General features: G+C 44.7%; 1 protein-coding gene across 1 annotated transcript; it reads left to right on the top strand.

The window, feature by feature from the left end:
• The first annotated feature begins 7,566 nt into the window (after positions 1–7,566).
• Positions 7,567–13,173, top strand: LOC123166677 (cellulose synthase-like protein D2). The gene is made up of 4 exons (XM_044584476.1): positions 7,567–7,831; positions 8,160–9,223; positions 9,941–10,748; positions 11,170–13,173. The coding sequence occupies exons 2-4, from the start codon at positions 8,229–8,231 to the stop codon at positions 12,931–12,933; spliced, it is 3,567 nt and encodes a 1,188-aa protein (XP_044440411.1). The 5' UTR covers positions 7,567–7,831; positions 8,160–8,228; the 3' UTR covers positions 12,934–13,173.
• Positions 13,174–14,084: the final 911 nt, after the last annotated feature.

The raw sequence follows: 14,084 nt of genomic DNA, 5'->3' as shown, positions 1-14,084 counted from the left end.
ATTTTTTCCATAAATTATGGACTTTTTGATCCACTTTCTTTCTTCGTAACAACTAATCTTCAATAAATCTTTGAGCCTTTGGTCCATTTTTCTTTCTTCTTAACAAAGGAGTCCATGTTAGGAAGGGAATATTAATGAGTACTTGAATCCACCTACGTCGTGACGTGTCATTGGGGTTGCACGCGACGTGGTTCCTGGTACAGCTTTTCCTCACCAATCCTCCCACGCAACCAACCAAAACCAAAAAGAAACTTTCTTCCATCCATCCTTCCTCGCAAAAAGGTAAAATAAAAACGTTACCTCGCCTGCCCTTTTGTCACTATTGAAGTCAGGCATTAAATTCCAGAATCGACAAATATATGAACGTGTAGTTCTTCCAGCAAAATGTATGATAAACCAGAATCTCAAGCCCATCAATATGGGTCGACATATCAGACGATGCATCTGAGACACAATCGATATGAGCAAACAACATCGAGACACCACCGACACCGATATGTCGTCAATCGATGTTCAGAGCCTTGGCTTCGTATGGATCATCCATCTATCCATCTATCATTTTCGGTGTGCATGTTTTGGCAATTTTTTGCTTTCAGGACTCATGTTTCGAGTGTGGCATTGTGTTGTTTGTATTAAGACATTGCATTTCATATGCATTACTATTACATTAGTCCATAATTTCGTAAATCAACAATGTATAATTCTTTGTCATCTGCGGACTGGATACATATGAACTTGAATATCAGGCGAACAATTGATTGATCATCCGCGGACTGAAAACGATCGGGTTGAAGCACAATTTAAGAAGAATGTAATGGGTTAATGTACGCTAATTGCGATCATTTAGATCCTTGATGCATTTTCTTCCTAAAAAAAGTCAATACATGTCTTTTCCTCCCTCTCTCGTCATTTTACCTGAGCACAAATGTGTTTACTGACAAGGTGATGCATCTTTTAACAGGTTTGATTGTACACACTAGGACTAGCTCTTTCTTCACAGCTTCTTCTTACATTCCCAATGTCTCTTATTCCCTGATGCTTCTTTTCACCCTTTTCTTTGTTTAGGACTAGATACTCTTTTCCCTCCATTTGCCACAAAATGTGAGTGCGATGGGAAGTGTTGTAACTTATAAAACTTGATGCTACCGCTTCACAATATGGAGTGGTATATATGCACGTATCATAAACCATGTAGTTTTTATGGTTGGAAGTTGTTGGATCATTACTATTTTTGCACTGATTTCATGTCCTGACAATTTTCGTGAACATCTACAATAAGAATTCGACAACAACTAAGCTTATATCAAATGAATAATAGTTGTAGCCACCCCTCAACTATTTCAAAGTTTCGATAGCAGGTTGCATACGGAAAAAGAGGTGAAAATCCACCAAATTAATGTGTACACGCCAGCATAGGAAATATCATAACTGCACGATGCATCTTCTGTAGACTAGAAGGCACGTTTTACACGGGATGCTACTTAAATCACGCATTGAATCTACGAATCGCCGGGATCTATGAACGTGTAATTCTCCCATCAAATTGTATGATAGACATGCATATCAAGCCAATAAATATCGACTGACATTGGGTACTGCATCTGGAAACCGGTTCATACGCTTGAACAATATCGACACACTACAGTTACCGATGTTTTGGCCGATATTAACAACTTTGTCTTATCATTTAAAAAATTGCCATATGGATCATTGAGCTATTATTTCAAAGTCCTCAACTCCCTTGTTTATATTTAGTCCGCACATAATGCTGATCACGCATCACCAATGAACATCGATAATGTTACCAGCAGACGATCGCCGGAAGAGGGGTGGCAAGCGAGCGCCATTCGATGGCGGTATTAGTTGCGAAGAAAGATCATACGACGGCAGTTTTAGAATGAAAATTGCCATCTCTGAAGAGACTGTGATGTTGCACCGAAAAAACTGCCGTCCCCTCACGCACTAAAAATGTCTCCTAAAACATTCGCAGATGCCACCTTCCCCGACGAATGTTCGCCCGTTAACAGGGTTCCTGAACATATTTTTTCCTTCATGAATTATGTGGGGTTTATGATCCACTTTCTTCATAAATTATATGGACTTTTTTTGATCCACTTTCTTTCTTCATGACCAAGATTTTTCCGATAAATGTTGGACCTCTTCTCATTTCCCTTTCTTCTTAACCAAGGAGGGCTCCGTTTTAGGAAGGGAAATTAAAATTGATTAATACCAGCAAAAATCCACCGGCGCCGTGACGCGTCATCGCCGACGCGGTTCGTTGCACAACTTTTCTCCACCAGTCCATGCAACCAACCAGAGCCAAAAAGAAGCTTTTTTTCTCCATCGTCCCTTCACTGCAAAAAAATACTAAAACCAAAAGAAAAGGTCCGGCCTGCCTTTTCGTTTGAATTTTTTTGGCTCCCCCATGCCCATGTCCATGTCCATGTGAAAGGGATGTGTGCCGTCCGGTCCGACCGTGTCTCTTCCCCTCACACTCTTCCCTTCCTCTGTACTACTCCCACTGCTACCAGTCCCTCTCTCTCATCATTTTAGCAGAGCACAAATGTGTTCATTGACAAGGTGATGCATCTTTGAATAAGTTTGAACGTACATACTAGGACTAACTCTTTCTTCACGGCTTCTTCTTACATTCCTAGTGTCTCTTATTCCCTCATGCTTCTTTTCACCTTTTTCTTATGTTTAGGACTAGATCTTCTTTCCCCTTCATTTGCCACAAAATGTGAGTGTGATGGGAAGTGTTGTAACTAGTAAAACTCAATGTTAGTGCTTCAGAAGATGGAGTGGTATATATGCACGTATCATAAACGAGGTAGTGTTCATGGTTGGAAGTTGTTGGATCATTACTATTTTTGTATTGAATTCACGTCCTCACAATTTTCGTGAATGTCTACAGCAATAAGAATTCGATAATAGCTAACCTTATAGCAAGTGAGTATCAAGTTCCTACATATCGCTGCTCGATTTTTTAGTTAAAAAAACAATGCTTACCATGCTTCGCTACAATTGTGGTATAGAATTGTAGACGCCCCTCAAATATTTCAAAGTTGACACCGGGTTGCATACAAAAAAGGTGGAGACACACCAAATCAATGAGTACATGCCAACACAATAAATTTCACAAACTGCATGGTGCATCTTCTACAAACTAGAAGGTGCTTTTTACATGGGTCGCTACTGAAATCAGGCTTTAAATCTATGAATCGGCGAAATGTATGAACACGTAATTCTCCCATCAAATTGTATGATAGAGTGGAATATGAAGCCAATAAATATCGATTGGCATATTGGGTTCTACATTTGACAAGCAGGTCATATGCCTGAACAATATCAACATACTAAAGGTACCGATATGCCGGCCGATATTCACAAAGCCCCCTTGTTTCTATTTAGTCCACTCATAACCCTGATCATGCATTACTAGCAAACATATTTTTTTTCATAAATTATGGACATTTTGATCCATTCTCTTTATTCGTAATAACTAATCTTGAATAAATCTTTGGGCTTTTGATCAATTTTTATTTCTTCTTAACTAATGAGTCCATGTTAGGAAGGGAACATTAATGAGTACGTGAATCCACCTACGCCGTGACGCATCATTGGGGCCGCACGCGACGTGGTTCGTGATACATCTTTTCTCCACCAATCTTCCCATGTAACCAACCAAGACCAAAAAGAAACTTTCTTCCATCCACCCTTCCTCGCAAAAAAGTAAAAATAAAAATGCTGCCTCGCCTACCCTTTTGTCACTACTGAAATCAGACATTAAATCGCAGATTCGACAAATCTATGAACGTGTAATTCTTCCAGCAAAATGTATGATAGACCAGAATCTCAAGCCCATCAATATGGGTTGACATATCGGACGATGCATATCAGACACAATCCATACGACCGAACAACATCAAGATACCATCGATACCGATATGTCAGTCGATGTTCAGAGCCTTGGAATATCCAAAATTTTAAACAAATGCCATATGGATCATCCATTTTATTCTTTTTAGTGTGCATGTTTTGGCAATTTTTTAGCTTTCAGAACTCATGTTTCGAGCGTGGCTTTGTGCTGTTTGTACAAGCTAGGATTAATATCAAGAGCTTATCTTTCCTTTTACATAAGACATTGCATTTCATATGCACTACAATTAAAATTATGCGCATTAGTTTAATAATTCATAAATCAACAATGTATAATTCTTTGTCATCTGCGGACTGGGTATATATGAACTTGAATATCAGGCAAACAATTGATCCATCATCTGCAGACTAAAAATAATCATTTTGAAGCACAATTTAAGAAGAATGTAATGGGTTAATGTATGCTAATTGTGATTATTTAGATCCTTGATGTATTTTCTTCCTAAAAAGTCTATACATGTCTTTCCCCTCTCTCATCATTTTAGTTGAGCACAAATGCGTTCATTGACAAGGTGATGCATCTTTGAACAAAGCTTGACGTACACACTAGGACTAACGCTTTCTTGACGGCTTCTTCTTACATTTCCAGTTTCTCTTATTCCCTCATGCTTCTTTTCACCTTTTTCTTATGTTTAGGACTAGATCTACTTTTCCCTTCATTTGCCACAAAATATGAGTGTGATGGGAAGTGTTGTAACTAGTAAAACTCAATGCTAGTGCTTCAGAATTTGGAGTAGTATAGATGCACGTATCATAAACGAGGTAATGTTCATGGTTGGAAGTTGTTTGGACCATTACTATTTTTGCATTGAATTCACGTCCTCAGAATTTTTCTGAATGTCTACAATAAGAATTCCACAATAGCTAAGCTTATAGCAAGTGAATATCAAGTTCCTACATATCGCTGCTCGATTTTCCAGTTATAAAAAAACAATGCCTACAACGTTTCGCTACAATTATGGCATAGAATTGTAGCCGCCCCTCAAATATTTCAAAGTTGACAACGGGTTGCATACAAAAAAGGTGAAGATACACCAAATTAATGAGTACATGCCAGCACAATAAATATCACAACTGCATGGTGCATCTTCTATAGACTAGAAGGCGCGTTACATGGGTCGCTACTGAAATCAGGCTTTAAATCTATGAATCGGCGAAATCTATGAACCTTATCTCCCACCAAATTGTATGATCGGAATGTGAAGCGAATTAATATTGATTGGCATATTAGGTTCTACATTCGAAAAGCAGTTCATACGCCTGAACAATATCAACACACTGAAGGTACCGATATGCCGGCCAATATTCACAAAGCCCCCTCGTTTCTATTTAGTCTGCGCATAACCCTGATCATGCATTACCAGAACATAATTTTTTTCATAAATTATGGACTTTTGACCCATTTTTTTTCTTCGTAACAAATAATCTTGAATAATTCTTTGGGATTTTGGTCAATTTTTCTTTCTTCTTAATTAAGGAGTCCATGTTAGGAAGGGAATATTAATGAGTACATGAATCCACATGTGTCGTGACGCGTCATTAGGTTGCACGCGACGCATTTCGTGGTGCATCTTTTCTCCACCAATCCTCCCATGCAACCAGCCAAAACCAAAAACAAACTTTCTTCCATCCACCCTTCCTCGCAAAAAAGAAAAAAATAAAGATGCTGCCTCACCTGCCCTTTTGTCACTATTGAAATCAGGCATTAAGTTCCAGAGTCAACAAATCTATGAACGTGTAATTCTTCCAGCAAAATGTATGATAGACCAGAATCTCAAGCCCATCAATATGGGTTGACATATGGGACGATGCATCTGAGACACAATCCATATGACCAAACAACATCGAGGCACCACCCATACTGATATGCCAGTCGATGTTCAGAGCCTTGTCCAAAGATTTAAACAAATGTGATATGGATCATCCATCTATTCTTTTTGGTGTACATTTTTTTTGGCAATTTTTTGCTTTCAGAACTCATGTTTCGAGTTTGGCTTTGTGCTCTTTGTACAAGCTAGGATTAATATCGAGAGATCTTATCTTTCCTTTTACATAAGACATTGCATTTTATATGCATTATTATTAAAATTATGCATTAGTTCCATAATTTCATAAATCAACAATGTACAATTCTTTGTCATCTGCGGGCTGGATATATATATGAACTTGAATATCAGGCAAACAATTGATTGACCATTTGCGCGGACTGACTGGATATGAACTTGAATACCAAGCAAACAATTGATTGATCATCTGTGGATTGAAAATAGTTGGTCCGAAGCACAACTTAAGAAGAATGTAATGGGTTAATGTATGCTAATTGCGATCATTTACAGCCTTGATGTAGTTTCCTTCTAAAAAAAAGTCGATACATGTCTTCCCCCCTCTCTCATCATTTTAGCTGAGCACAAATGTGTTCACTGACAAGGTGATTTGAACAAGTTTGGATGTACACACTCAGACTATCTCTGTATTCACGGCTTCTTCTTACATTTCCAATGTCTCTTATTCCCTGATGCTTCTTTTCACCCATTTCTTTGTTTAGGACTAGATATTCATTTCCCTCCATTTTGCCACAAAATGTGACTGCGATGGGAAGTGTTGTAACTAATTAAAACTTGATGCTACTGCTTCACAATATGGAGTGGTATATATTCACGTATCATAAACCACGTACTCCCTCCGTCCGGAAATACTCGTCGGGGGAATGGATGTATCTAGATGTATTTTAGTTCTAGATACATTCATTCTTATGCATTTCTTCGACAAGTATTTCCGGACGGAGGGAGTAGTTTTTATGGTTGGAAGTTGTTGGATCATTACTATTTTTGCATTGATTTCATGTCTTGACAATTTTCGTGAAGGTCTACAATAAGAATTCGACAAGAACTAAACTTATATCAAATGAATATAAGTGCATACATATCGCTGCTTGATTTTTCAATTAAAAAAAAACAATGCCTGCCACACTACCGTGCTCACCCCTCAACTATTGACGAAAAAGGCTCACGCTCCGCTTTATATATAAAACACTGACCACAACAACCATCCGGATACAAACGCGACACCACGCACATCAACAACGGGTTGCGACATATTGGGTTCTCTGCATGCATCCGGAACACAGTCGATACGCGTGAACAACATCGACACAGTACAGATACCGACATGCCGGTGTTTCAAAAAATGCCTGTTCTTTCAAAGCCCGCCAGATTTTTTCTTAAATCATGTGGACTTTTTGATCCATTTTCTTCGTCATTACTACTAGGATTTTCCCTGGTATAAAATCCTTGACCTTTTCCTCGGCTTATTTCTTCTTAACTAAGGACCCCATTTTTGGAAGAGAATTAATGGGTAGAGAGAAATCCACCGGCGCCGTGACGCGTCATCGGCGACGCGGTTCCTTGTACAGCTTTTCTCCACCCCATGCAAACCAACCAGAGCCAAAAAGAAGTTTTTTTTCTCATCATCCCTTCACTGCAAAAAAAAAAAAAAAACTAAAACCAAAAGAAAAGGTCCGGCCTGCCCTTTGGTTTGAATTTTTTGGGCTCCCCCATGCCCATGTCCATGTGAAAGGGATGCGTGCCGTCCGGTCCGACCGTGTCTCTCCCCCTCACTCTTCCCTTCCTCTGTACTACTCCTACTCCTACTCCCACTACCAGTTCCTCGCCAGCTGCTGCCGCCGCCCCCTTCCTGCGGACTTCGTCCTCCTCCCCGCTCCCCCCGATCCCCACCAGTACTAGTACTCCCCTCCCCCAGCAATCCATCCTCATTCTTGCCCGCACGCATCCCCTCCCCTTCCATTCATTGCTCCGTCCTGGGAGGATCGATTGATTGCCCGGCGCTCCTTTGACTGGCTCGCTCGCCGGGTGGGTTGACCCCAAGTGGAATGGTAAGCATCCGGAGCTTTCTTGGCCGGAATCCGTGGGTTTTCTTGCGTCCGTGGGCCGGGTTTTCCGGCCAGATTTGTTTCTCCTGCGAGCGTGTTCTTGCTGCGGGAAGCGTTTGAATCTGTGGCGTGTCCGTGCGCCCCTGCCCGGCCGAGATTTGGGGCCGGTGTTTCGGGGGGCTGTCCGATTTGGTTTGATTTGACTATGGGAGGCGCCGGAGCTCGCATAATCTCCGGCCGGAAACCTTCCGTTTTCGTGCGAGATTGCCATCTTTTCCCCTCTTTTGATTGATTTCGATATCTCTTCTGATTTGTTTCCTCCCCTTCGCAGATCGGCCAGTGATCGATCCATCCGCAAAGCTTAAGCCAAGGGATCGGGACGCACGGACGGGCGGAAGCTATGGATAACATCGGCGGCGGCGGCGTGCTGCGGCACAGCAACAGCAGCCGCCTCTCGCGCATGTCCTTCTCCGGCGAGGACGGCCGCGGCGCGCAGGCCCGGGCCGCCCCCGGCGCCGGGGCGGACCGGCCGATGGTCACCTTCGCGCGCCGCACCCACTCGGGCCGCTACGTGAGCTACTCGCGCGACGACCTCGACAGCGAGCTGGCCAACAGCGAGCTGGCGGGCGGCGGCGGCGGCTTCTCGCCGGACCGGGAGGAGTTCCTCAGCTACCACGTGCACATCCCGGTCACGCCGGACAACCAGCCCATGGACCCGGCCATCTCGGCGCGCGTCGAGGAGCAGTACGTCTCCAACTCGCTCTTCACGGGGGGCTTCAACAGCGTCACCCGCGCCCACCTCATGGACAAGGTCATCGACTCGGAGGCCAGCCACCCGCAGATGGCCGGCTCCAAGGGCTCCTCCTGCGCCGTCAACGGCTGCGACGGCAAGGTCATGAGCGACGAGCGCGGCCAGGACATCCTGCCCTGCGAGTGCGACTTCAAGATCTGCGCCGAGTGCTTCGGCGACGCCGTCAAGAACGCCGGCGCGCTCTGCCCCGGCTGCAAGGAGCCCTACAAGGCCACCGAGATGGAGGACCTGGTCGGCGGCGGCGCCGACGGCGGGGCCAGGCCCACGCTCTCCCTGCCCCCGCCGCCCGGCGGCGCGCCCGCGTCCAGGATGGAGAGGCGGCTGTCGATAGTCAGGTCGCAGAAGGCCATGACAAGGAGCCAGACCGGCGACTGGGATCACAACCGCTGGCTGTTTGAGACCAAGGGGACCTATGGGTATGGGAATGCCATCTGGCCAAAGGAGAATGATGCCGACAATGGCAATGGCGGCGGTGGAGGCGGGCTGGGCGGAACCGACGGGCAGCCGGCGGAGTTCACCAGCAAGCCATGGAGGCCGCTCACTCGGAAGCTCAAGATCCCTGCTGGCATCCTCAGCCCATACAGGTATTGCTCAACTTCACTGCACTTGCATGTTCTGATTCATGTTCTCATTCATGTTCTGATTCATGTGGATGTTGGGCTTGTTTGTCCCCTGGTCACATGGGAAATGAACTGTCTCATGATACACCTGACTTGATTAATCTTAAAAGTGCTTCTAAAGTCAAACTTTGGTTCAACCTGGATCTATAGATTAGCTCCAGTTGCTATGATTCAGTCAGTATGTATCAATAAACTAGTAGGTTAGGTGAGATGTTAGATCTGTGCTACATCTTCCTATCTTGTCCTGACTTCAAAACAAACATGATATTATCATATTAATAGCACCGAAAAAATTTCTCACCACACTTCTCTATTATATATGCACACTTGAGATTTACTATTCAAGTTCATACTTTGTACTCCCTCCGTTCTTAAATATAAGTCTTTTTAGAGATTTCAATAAGGACTACGTACGGATGTATATAGACATATTTTAGAGTGTAGATTCACTCATTTATCTCCGTATGTAGTCCTTTATTAAAATCTCTAAAAGAACTTACATTTAGGAACGGAGGAAGTAGATAGCATCTCGGTTTGTAGTAAAAGAGGTGTGCTTATTGGTGAAAATGTGAAATGATGTCTCATTTTCCTTTTGAGTTTTCTGATAGAAGACTTGACTCTGCAATGTCTATAATGATGATGTCCTGTTCATTAACTTGGTTTCCTTGATGCTTCCTGCAGGCTTCTTGTTCTCATCCGCTTGGCCGTTCTTGGTCTGTTCCTTACATGGAGAATTAAGCATAAGAATGAAGATGCAATGTGGCTATGGGGCATGTCTGTTGTTTGTGAACTCTGGTTTGGCTTTTCTTGGATCTTGGACCAGCTGCCAAAGCTGTGCCCTGTTAACCGAGCAACTGACCTTGCTGTCCTGAAAGACAAGTTTGAGACCCCAACGCCGTCAAATCCGAATGGAAGATCTGATCTGCCGGGGCTTGATATATATGTGTCCACTGCTGATCCAGAGAAAGAACCTCCATTAACTACAGCAAACACCATTCTGTCCATCCTTGCTGCTGACTATCCTGTTGAGAAGCTTTCTTGCTATGTTTCTGATGACGGAGGCGCTCTCCTTACATTTGAAGCAATGGCTGAAGCTGCTAGCTTTGCTAACATGTGGGTTCCTTTCTGTCGCAAGCACGGCATCGAGCCTCGCAATCCTGAGAGCTACTTCAGTCTAAAGAGGGACCCTTACAAGAACAAGGTACGCTCGGACTTTGTCAAGGACAGGAGAAGGATCAAGAGGGAGTATGATGAGTTCAAGGTCAGAATCAATGGGCTGCCTGACTCAATCCGTCGCCGCTCCGATGCTTACCATGCCAGAGAAGAAATCAAGGCCATGAAGAGGCAGCGTGAAGCTGCTCTTGACGATGCAGTGGAGACTGTTAAAATTGCTAAAGCTACCTGGATGGCTGATGGCACACATTGGCCCGGTACCTGGATTCAACCCTCTGCGGAGCATACTCGGGGAGACCATGCTGGAATCATTCAGGTAGACATTCTCAGGCAGCATTTCTTTTGTTTGCTATTTCATATTTGTTGCAAGGTGTCCTCTATATACCTACAAATGATGCATTATGTTTCAGAGCTGAACCATCTTGATATTGTTAATGAACAACTTAGGGTAATCAGTAAGACAGATATGCACCTCTAATGAGTAATCATTCCATTTTCCTTTTGAACAAAATGCGCACATCCTTTTCAGTGTGCATATTGGAATATCTAATTATTAGACTAGTTTTGCTTTCTTAAGTAACAGTGTGTGCATATTGGGATATCTAATTATTAAGTGCTTTTTTAAGTACAAATTTTTAACAATTTGATCACAATCTAATATCCAGATTCGAGGAAAACTAGCCGAGAGTTATATTATATGCACACATATGCTTACCATTTGTTGTCCTGTTCTTCAGGTGATGCTCAAACCTCCTAGTGATGATCCCTTGTATGGCGGCGATGGTGAAGAAGGTAGACCCCTTGACTTCACTGACATCGACATCCGTCTGCCAATGTTGGTCTATGTGTCCCGAGAAAAGCGCCCAGGCTATGACCACAACAAGAAGGCTGGTGCGATGAATGCTCTGGTCCGTTCATCTGCTGTCATGTCAAATGGACCTTTCATCCTCAACCTGGATTGTGATCATTATGTTTACAACTCCCAAGCTTTCCGTGAAGGCATGTGCTTCATGATGGACCGTGGTGGTGACCGTATTGCCTATGTCCAGTTCCCCCAACGGTTTGAGGGCATTGATCCATCAGATCGCTATGCCAACCACAACACTGTCTTCTTTGATGTCAACATGCGTGCATTGGATGGTCTCATGGGACCAGTCTATGTCGGCACTGGCTGTCTGTTCCGCCGTGTTGCACTCTATGGATTTGACCCTCCACGCTCCACAGAACATGGTGGCTGCTGCAGCTGTTGCTTCCCGAAGAAGCGCAAGATCAAGAGCACTGTTTCCTCAGGTACATCTGAAGAGACACGGGCTCTGCGCATGGCAGATTTTGATGATGAGGAGATGAACATGTCAACATTTCCCAAGAGGTTCGGTAACTCAAACTTCCTCATCAACTCTATCCCGATTGCCGAGTTCCAAGGGCGCCCGCTTGCTGATCACCCTGGTGTCAAGAATGGCCGTCCTCCTGGTGCTCTCACTGTCCCCCGTGACCTTCTCGACGCCTCCACGGTCGCCGAGGCTATCAGTGTCATCTCATGCTGGTATGAAGACAAGACAGAGTGGGGTCAGCGTGTCGGATGGATTTATGGCTCAGTCACAGAGGATGTTGTCACAGGGTACCGGATGCACAACCGTGGGTGGAAGTCAGTCTACTGTGTCACCAAGGGTGACGCCTTCCGCGGCACTGCACCCATCAACCTGACTGACCGTCTCCACCAGGTGCTCCGGTGGGCCACCGGCTCAGTGGAGATCTTCTTCTCCCGCAACAACGCGCTGCTCGCGAGCCGGAGGATGAAGTGTCTTCAGAGGATCGCGTACCTGAACGTGGGCATCTACCCGTTCACGTCCATCTTCCTCATCGTGTACTGCTTCCTGCCGGCGCTGTCGCTCTTCTCGGGGCAGTTCATCGTCAAGGAGCTGGACGTGACCTTCCTCACCTACCTGCTGGTGATCACCCTGACGCTGTGCATGCTGGCGGTGCTGGAGATCAAGTGGTCGGGCATCAACCTGGAGGAGTGGTGGAGGAACGAGCAGTTCTGGCTCATCGGCGGCACCAGCGCCCACCTCGCCGCCGTGCTGCAGGGCCTCCTCAAGGTCATCGCCGGCATCGAGATCTCCTTCACGCTCACCTCCAAGTCGGGCGCGGACGACGAGAACGACGAGTACGCCGACCTCTACATCGTCAAGTGGACCTCGCTCATGATCCCGCCCATCGTCATCATGATGGTCAACCTCATCGCCATCGCCGTCGGCTTCAGCCGCACCATCTACAGCGAGATCCCGCAGTGGAGCAAGCTCCTGGGCGGCGTCTTCTTCAGCTTCTGGGTGCTGGCTCACCTGTACCCGTTCGCCAAGGGCCTCATGGGGCGCCGCGGCCGCACGCCGACCATCGTCTTCGTCTGGTCCGGCCTCCTCGCCATCACCATCTCGCTGCTGTGGGTGGCCATCAACCCGCCGTCGCAGAACTCGCAGATCGGAGGCTCCTTCCAGTTCCCCTGATCGTACCCATATATCATATATGAGTTACATACCATTTGTTCCAGCAGCAGCAGCGGCGGCTAGCTGGTGGGGAGTAAAGTAAATTCTGACCGTTCCCTGTGGTTATATTAATTAGGTGTTTTTTTCGTGTTGCTGGAAAATGTTGGATCATACTAGTAGTTCATTTGTTCTTTTGATTCTGTTCCTGAGATGTTTGGACCTGGACAACATCAAGTACAAAAATTCAGAAATTCTCATCGAGTCTTTTCTCCTTCTTCTTGCATTGCATCTGGTTGAGTGAGATGTGTTGAATACTCTCGAAGCAAATCTTGCCTTTTTGTGTTGCCTGTAGCCATCTATTTGGCTACAGTCCTGGTAAAGAAGAGCCTGATCTTTTTGGTATGTGTATTTCTCTGACCAGGCACTATTATTATACATCAGGTAATTCATTTGTTCATTTGGTTGTGTTGATTTATGTTCAGTTTGGACCTGGACAACGTCAAGTACAAAAATTCACATGTCTTTGCATACTTCTTGCACTGCAACTGAGTGAGATATACTCCCTCCCTCAGTTCTTAAATATAAGACCTTATGGCAGTTCAATTTAAACTGACAAAACATCTTATATTTGACGTAGTACCATGACATACTCAGCAAATCTTGCCTTTATGTGTTGCATGTGGCCATCGTGCTCTGCAAGAACTTTCAAAAGGTCATCTTTTTTTTTGTCACATGGATATCTCTGACCAGGTAGTAGCATATGTGTTGCTGGCTTTGGCATGGCAGTGACATGAAGAGGTCAGAGCATGTGCTTGACCAGTTCACTTGAGTTCAGCCTTGGCTTGGCTTTAGGTGATAGATTATTCTCATCGACGGTCGTTGATAGGTGATTGATGGATGAGGACGCCTGGAGAGACAGATGGATGGAAAAAAATGCTTTGTTGTTTGGCCCCAAGAACAAGTCAAGGTCTTTTACTGAGATGATACATAAGTGGTGCAGCCAGGATTGGAGCAAAAACCGGGCCACACAAAATTCAGCATGGAGAAAAACTTTAGCGCCTAGAACAACCCCAAAACTGCCTGACAAAATATCCAATGTGAAAACATACTGAATATGGCTCAATTGCACAACAGATTCAAAACCTAAACTCAAAGCGCCCGTATGTATATGT

Source organism: Triticum aestivum, chromosome 7D (genome assembly GCF_018294505.1).
Source record: "Triticum aestivum cultivar Chinese Spring chromosome 7D, IWGSC CS RefSeq v2.1, whole genome shotgun sequence".
NCBI lineage: Eukaryota > Viridiplantae > Streptophyta > Magnoliopsida > Poales > Poaceae > Triticum > Triticum aestivum.
The sequence above is the reverse complement of the archived record's forward strand: the minus strand, read 5'-3'. Positions and strand labels throughout refer to the sequence as shown.

Bases quoted from the DNA above. Each gene is read 5' to 3' on its own strand.
- LOC123166677 (XM_044584476.1), top strand. From the start codon at position 8,229: ATGGATAACATCGGCGGCGGCGGCGTGCTGCGGCACAGCAACAGCAGC. The intron at 9,224-9,940 runs GTATTGCTCAAC...TGCTTCCTGCAG, and splicing joins GGCATCCTCAGCCCATACAG to GCTTCTTGTTCTCATCCGCT. The intron at 10,749-11,169 runs GTAGACATTCTC...CCTGTTCTTCAG, and splicing joins ACCATGCTGGAATCATTCAG to GTGATGCTCAAACCTCCTAG.